Source organism: Ascaphus truei, chromosome 7, assembly GCF_040206685.1.
Source record: "Ascaphus truei isolate aAscTru1 chromosome 7, aAscTru1.hap1, whole genome shotgun sequence".
In the NCBI taxonomy this organism is placed as follows: Eukaryota; Metazoa; Chordata; class Amphibia; order Anura; family Ascaphidae; genus Ascaphus; species Ascaphus truei.
Window position 1 is genome coordinate 78,514,931 of NC_134489.1, and position 7,394 is coordinate 78,522,324.

The 7,394-nt window shown below is 41.2% G+C and overlaps 1 protein-coding gene across 1 annotated transcript; it reads right to left on the bottom strand.

Moving 5' to 3' along the window:
- Positions 1–1,212: 1,212 nt before the first annotated feature.
- On the bottom strand, positions 1,213–4,413 carry LOC142500000 (uncharacterized). Its single transcript, XM_075610056.1, has 3 exons — positions 4,014–4,413; positions 2,547–2,624; positions 1,213–2,183 (listed from the first exon to the last, which is right to left on the bottom strand). The coding sequence occupies exons 1-3, from the start codon at positions 4,288–4,290 to the stop codon at positions 1,213–1,215; spliced, it is 1,326 nt and encodes a 441-aa protein (XP_075466171.1). The 5' UTR covers positions 4,291–4,413.
- Between the last annotated feature and the right edge of the window lie 2,981 nt (positions 4,414–7,394).

Genomic DNA, 7,394 nt, shown 5'->3' on the forward strand with positions numbered 1-7,394 from the left:
AATATATATATATTTATATATAATATTTTTTTTTTTTTTATATTGCAGGAGTACACACAACATTGATGGCATTAAGTATACCTTGTATGAAACCTATTTAAATGGTGAGAAACATGATTGAATTAAGTAATAAACATTTGTTTAAGCACAATACTGTTAGAGTCTCATACTTAGGATATTTCTCAAACATTAGGCCTGTATTATTAAAATAGTGTGCTTTCACAAGGAAGCATGAAGTGTATTAGTTTGTGTATACCAGTTTATATAGTACTATATATATATATATATATATATATATATATATATATATATATATATATATATATATATATATATATATATATATATATACACACATATATACATATATATATACACATATATACATATATATATATACACATATATACATATATATATACACATATATACATATATATATACACATATACATATAGACATATATACATATATATATACACATATATACATATATATATACACATATATACATATATATATATACACATATATACATATATATATATACACATATACATATAGACATATATACATATATATATACACATATATACATATATATATACACATATATACATATATATATATACACATATATACATATATATATATACACACTCAAACACTCACACTCACACAGTGTGTGTGTGTGTGTGTGTGTGTGTGTGTGTGTGTGTGTGTGTGTGTGTGTATATATATTATTATACATTCTGAGATGTTATAGAAACGAACACACAACTGATTAAAGGACAAAATTACAATGGCCAAGCAAGGCAAAGGTAAGTAATAATTTACACATAATCCTGCTGTACACGTACAAGAAAGATGTTTGCACTTACTTAGGTGTTTTAATAATTGCATGTGACTAATATGCATATGCAATTCTTACATCAATTAACACACCCAAATGCAATGTTTTGCTGCAAAGTCAATGGCAGCTTCTCTAAACTTAGCAACTGGCTCCTGGTGGACCATTACTGAACAGACGATTACAACATAAATATTTATAACACAATTAATTATGAGTGTTAACATTTCCAAAACTTCACGTGTACAAGAACATAGTTGAAAGTTTGGAAACAACACAGTCTTCAGCATACATACAATAGTAATTAGATAATCTGAAGTCAACAAAACAAGGCCAAAGACATATTTTCTGAATTATAACATTTATTTTTTTTGTTCCTTTTGCGAGCGAGTAACAGGCCTGCTTGTTGTCTCTTGAATTTTCCTTTTTCTTTTGCCACCAACTTTAGGCACAACAGAGCCACTTTGAGTGGCCTCTGGCACTTCACGGGCAGGGCTTGTGGCCAGTGACTGTTCACCTACGGGGCTTGTGGCCAGTGACTCACCTACAGGGCTTGTGGCCAGTGACTCACCTACAGGGCTTTTGGGCAGTGATTCACCTACAGGGCTTTTGGGCAGCGATTCACCTACAGGGCTTTTGGGCAGCGATTCACCTACAGGGCTTTTGGGTAGTGACTGTTCACGGACAGGGCTTGTGCCCAGTGACACATGTGAGCAAGTTGGTAGACACTGCACAAGTGATGGTTGGTCTGTTTCATGTGTGTCTTGTTTTGTTTTTGTCGCCTCCTTTGTAGGTGTCTGCTGCTGAATTTGTACAGATGGCAGCGGTAGGATGTCATCAGGAACCTGCACAGCAATGTCTGCTACTTGACCGGTAACATTTGGGCCTGGTGAATGAATATCAGATGAATGTGGTGAAAACTGACCTGCATGAACAGATCCTGGCTGGGAGGTGTTGAATTGTGGTACATTAGTCATTCTCCAGTAATTAGCTTGTGTTTGCTGAACAACTAATGCTTCGAATGAGGTGTTGATTTTTTGCAACTGTTTAGGCACTTCAATGAAGACTCTGTGGAGATGTGCCAATTGTGATACTGTTTCTTCCTGCAGTCCAATCATCCTTTCCAGCACTGTCATCATGTCTGAATGGCGACGATTTTCTGCGTCCACTATTTTTCCCTCTGAAGCTACAATTGCATCGTATGTGGAAGTTGATGGACGATTTGGCGGTACAACAGTTTCTATTGGCACCTCTTCATGGTCACATGATTGTATTTCAGTCTCTTCTGTGGCGTCATCCTCATCATACTCATCATCCTCATCACCATGATGTTCTAAAAAGAAATGTACACATTATTAAATGGCATGTTAATGTATGCTGTGTTACTATGTAATTGTACTATGTCCTAAGTAACACCTAACATGTTAGCATACGTTTTATAACCTCATTAAAAACTACCTTGACTTACGAATAATGTTTGGACTCAGTATGAAATATGAATGAATGAAAAGTTGCTCTAAACTCAGAAGTCCTACATGATAATTAACATCACTAACACAATACATGTTGCCTTACACTTAATTTTCACTGACACTAAGTAATCCTATTTAAAGAAGATGTGCAAAACAAATAATGCACATGACAACATAACATATAGAAGAGCACATATTATATGGCCAGCAAATGATACACTCACCTTCTAGTAGTGTTGAGCTGGCTGACCCAGGTGAAGACACTTGTTCCATCTCAGGTGACACATGTCCTCCAGGGGCAACTATATATAACAATAACATAAGTTTTACATTTACATGTGTAAATATTGAACAAACACTTATTGTATGTTCTGTATTTATGATTAACTAACAACATCAGTTCCTTAACCGAAAATGTGTGTGAAAGTGAACATAAATAGTTGTAATAACACTGTACATGCCTGTGTACTTAGAATTTTTGAGTTCCCTAACATACAACATACTATGTTTCTGCAGTAATGCGTGAGGATAAATAGATTAAATGAGTACATAAAAATCATATGTTGTGTAGTGATATCAGTATCATAATGTACATAACTATCATGAGATGACCATTCACAATGGTTATCATGAAGGTGGTCATATTGCAAAAAGTGTTGTTTTTGGTAGAGTTTATGTGTGGTACATTAATCGAAGATGTGGCACACCTGAATGTGGCTGTGACTCAACAAGACAACACATGCAGTGTGTGATAATGTGTCTTTGATAGTAGTTCAACTATAGATATGAGTGAACTAATGTGTGACGTACGGTTTGATAAGTAATGAGTTGTTGGGGCATTTAGTAGCTAGAGTTAAGCTTTCAAATGAGTGTGATTAACTTCAGTTGTGCTATTCAGGTTGTAAGAAAGGTATTCCCTTCCCCAAAAAGCCTAATCAGCCACACCTTTCAATGACTTGAAACAGGTGCAAATGGTGTGAACTAAGTTGACCGTGAAATGAGGCTGTAATTAGTGTGTGTGCTGAACCCCACCCCCTCTGTTGAAGTGTATGCTGTGATGAGATATTAATTGCAGCTGCTTTAACACAATGGTAGATGAGCTAAGTAGTCATCTGCAGTGTTTAAGTTATGAAAACAATGACATAACATATGATACGTGTGCCTCATTATGCTGTCTGTATATGACATAAAGCAAAAATGGACCTTTTCATAAGCAACTATAGATGTGTTAGTGCCAGTGATGTTTGTAGGCCGTTACATGCAATTTCTTTGATGCATGCTTAAAATAGGCAGTAATGTCATGTTTGTCGGAGTAAAATCAATAAAATACACAATAATATGATACATATTTCTGTTCTGTACCTGTAGCTACTAATAATTTCTCATGAACATGTGTTACACGTGTACTACCCTGTTGTTCCCCATCTTCGCCCACCATCAATTGCTTCCACTGCAGCTATGCATTTTGGGAATTCACATGTAAATGAGCACGCAATGGCACGTGCTATATTAGTTACTGCTTTTAGTAGGACTACTACATATATGTCTATTTTGAGATATATATATACAGAATCAGACATATACATATATAGATGCAGGTATGCTTATATTGTGAAGACAGTATAAAAAGCAGTGTAAATATGCAAAATAACTGTAAGCAACGACACGCCTAGTACAGTAATATTTATCACCTGCTGGAAATTGTGACGGATAAATTCCAATGTCACGGTCACCAGCCAAGCCTTCCACGACGACGGTAAGTAATTTTGGCCGAAGCAGCTCCTCCAATGGAGTCAATATGAGACGTTGTGGTGTGGGCCCACCTCCAGTGCCAGTAGCATGCACGCGTTGGTCTTGTATTTTCTTTTTCAATTTGGACCTAATATCATCAAATCTTTTCCGACAATGATACTTGTCCCTGACACTATTCCCACAGGCATTGACACCAATGACTATTGTGTCCCACATTTCTTTTTTGCTTGCTGCACTTGTCCGCCCTTGAAAAACATATAAAAGATATGAGGTAAATTAATAATAATATAAGCACCAGTTTCCTACACTGCTAGCTGTTCCAAGAGATAGCAAACATGCTGTTTTATGTGTAATATGTGCAGCACATGAGCATTCACTACTAAACCTATACATGTAAGCAAGGTTGCATTCATATTGTATGCAGTTCTGGCAAATTGACCGCCTGTGTTTATTTGTCCTTGTAAGGCATGATAAAAAGCTGTGTTTCCACACTAATGAACATAGAAAGATATTGTGTACCCATATTTGCATATGAACAAAACTCAGATGACCTAGGATCACATGTATTTGAATAATAAATGTAAAGTTACACTTACCTACTAAATGTCCATAGAGACTGTCATAGTGCTCCAGAATGCCAGTGACAAGAGCCCTATTTTCCTGGTCATTGAAGCGAGGATTACGTGGCTTCTCCACACGTTTTTTCCGAGCAGGTTTAGGGTCAGAGCTTGGCTGGTGCTGACTGGACTCTCCTTCTTCCAATGGAAGAGCCTCCAAAAGCTGGCCACCAGCAAGCACGCCACCACCAGACACCCCATCAGCAACTGCGCCACCAGCAGCACTCCCAGCACCAGCACTCCCACTCCTAGCACCAGCACTCCCACTCCTAGCACCAGCACTCACACTCCTAGCACCAGCACTCACACTCCTAGCACCAGCACTCCCAGCACCAGCACTCCCACTCCCAGCAACAGCACTCCCACTCCCAGCACCAGCACTCCCACTCACAGCAACAGCACTCCCACTCCCAACAACAGCACTCCCACTCCCAACAACAGCACTCCCACTCCCAGCAACACCACTCGCAGCACCAGCACTCCCACTCCCAACAACAGCACTCCCACTCCCAGCAACACCACTCGGTGCACCAGCAACATCACTCCCCTGAACAGAACGTTCACTCCGACGCGTACTCGCACGAGTAGCACTCCCACTCCCACCAGCATCACTCTTCCCACGCTTTGCGGGCATACTTCCAGCACTCACAAAAAACAGACAAGAAATGTACAGGCAATCACACGACCCACTTCCACATATAAAACAAGACAAAGATGTAAACAAAACAACAAAGGACAAAGCTCACCCAATACACAACAAGTCTCTCAGTCAATATGCAAATGTTCAATCGTCCAGCTCTGTGCGTCTCTCTCTCTCTCTCACTCCCAACAACACAGAGAATGATTAGCAGTACACGTTGCCTTTAAATATGGCGCGCAATCAAAAACATGCTTGTTTCGCCTGATTCAGCAAGATTTGTGATTGTGCAACCTAACAGCACCCCGCCACGCACGCCGATACACCTGTGTGTGATCGGCTCATCATCGTGAGAGTGGGCGGATTTGTTTTCTGGTTGATTTTGAATGTATTCGGCACTTACTGCATACGGAGAGGGAAAAACGCCAATAACATGACTAATCGATAAGCTTGCCGATTTCACATAATCGTCGCTTACTGCATGAGGCCCATAGTCTCCACTTGCGGATGTCTACTCTGGCACTTTCTCTCTTCATTTACTCAGGTCACGACTCGGCTTGGCGAACGGCAATCTCTGGCTCTGGACCCGGCTCCCAACTGACCTCTCTGCTTTCTACGCCCCTCGACCTCTGCTTGGACACCGAACTTCCGGAACTCTCCTCTCCCTGACCTTGGCTAACGGCAACGACTACGGCTCTTCTTTACCGGAACCGGCAAGTATTGCTACAACTATCATACCTGCCAACGCCTAAAACACCACACTCCGGACACGCTCCTTTTGCTGCAGGTGCGTGCACACATACGTCCCCACCTCAGTATAAGGGACGGGTCTGGTCTGCGGGCAGCACCGGCGTAACAACAGTGAAGACAACCGTTGGCCCATATTTACTAAGGGGTGCTATTTCATTAGATGACTTTTGTCACTAGAAGGTGTTTTATGGCCCATTCAAGTGCATGGGCCATAAGATGACTTACTGCGCTCGAAAGTGTCTGGAATTGGATTAGTAACTATAGGCCTCTAATGTATATACAACTAATAAGTATCTACCTAGCACATTTTAAAAGAAGGCATTCACATGACTATTTGAGGCATATCCTTTATCTCAGACAATATCTTTAGCTACTGTACGTTCCCCTTTTCCATGTATTTTTATATTAAGAAAGATGTACAAATGTATCCTGGTTTACAGTCCATTGCAATTTTGAAGATGTTACACATGGTCAGAGTTTATTCTATTAGGTTTCCTGTGCCATTTAGAGAGAGAACTGCCAACTCTCACAAATTCACATTCTTATTAACCAAGGTCCCTCAAAATAATTTGAATGCAAAAAAAAAGCTGTGTGTGCTGTGCACGCGCATAGTAAGTGAAACTTCTTTGTGTGTTGTCAGCAACCTATAAAGTAACAATAATATTGTTACTGCTTAGAGCATGAGTAAATTTGATTGGCGGGGTCATGTTTATTGGCAGTAGTGCAGTGGCAGCAGTACCGGCATCATGGATGTTGAGCGGGTGGGGGAGCTAACACGGGTGGGGGGTGGTGGGAATAGGAACATCATTCAGGGGCGGTGTTCGGCGCATCACTGGGGTGTGTGTGTGTCAGTCAGTGTGTGTGTCAGAGTGTATGCGTGCATCAGAGTGTGCGTGCGAGTGTGTGTGCGTCAGAGTGCGTGTGTGTGTCAGTGTGTGCACATGTGTCAGTGTGTGCATGTCAGTGTGCATGTCAGTGTGCGCGTCAGTGTGTGTGTGCGTCAGTCAGTGTGTGTGTCAGTCAGTGTATCTGTGTCTCTCTGTGTGTGATGTGTGTCTCTCTGTCTGTGTCCTGCCCCTCTCTCCTGACTCCCCCTAGCACCCTTGTCCTCCCCCACCACCCTTGTCCTCCCCCCAGTACCCTTGTCCTCCCCAGCACCTTTGTCCTGCCTCCCAGAACCTTTGTCCTGCCCCCCAGCACCATTGTCCTGCCCCCCAGAACCCTTGTCCTGCCCCCCAGCACCCTTGTCCTCCCCCCAGCCCCTTTCAGCATTCCGCCCCCCCATTCCAGTCCTACTAGATTGCGGCATGGAGGCA

Coding starts and splice junctions, on each gene's coding strand:
- LOC142500000 (XM_075610056.1), bottom strand. CDS start 4,290: ATGTGGGACACAATAGTCATTGGTGTCAATGCCTGTGGGAATAGTGTC. Junction 2,625..4,013: donor TCCGTCACAATTTCCAGCAG/GTGATAAATATT, acceptor TGTTATATATAG/TTGCCCCTGGAGGACATGTG. Junction 2,184..2,546: donor CAGCTCAACACTACTAGAAG/GTGAGTGTATCA, acceptor ATTTCTTTTTAG/AACATCATGGTGATGAGGAT.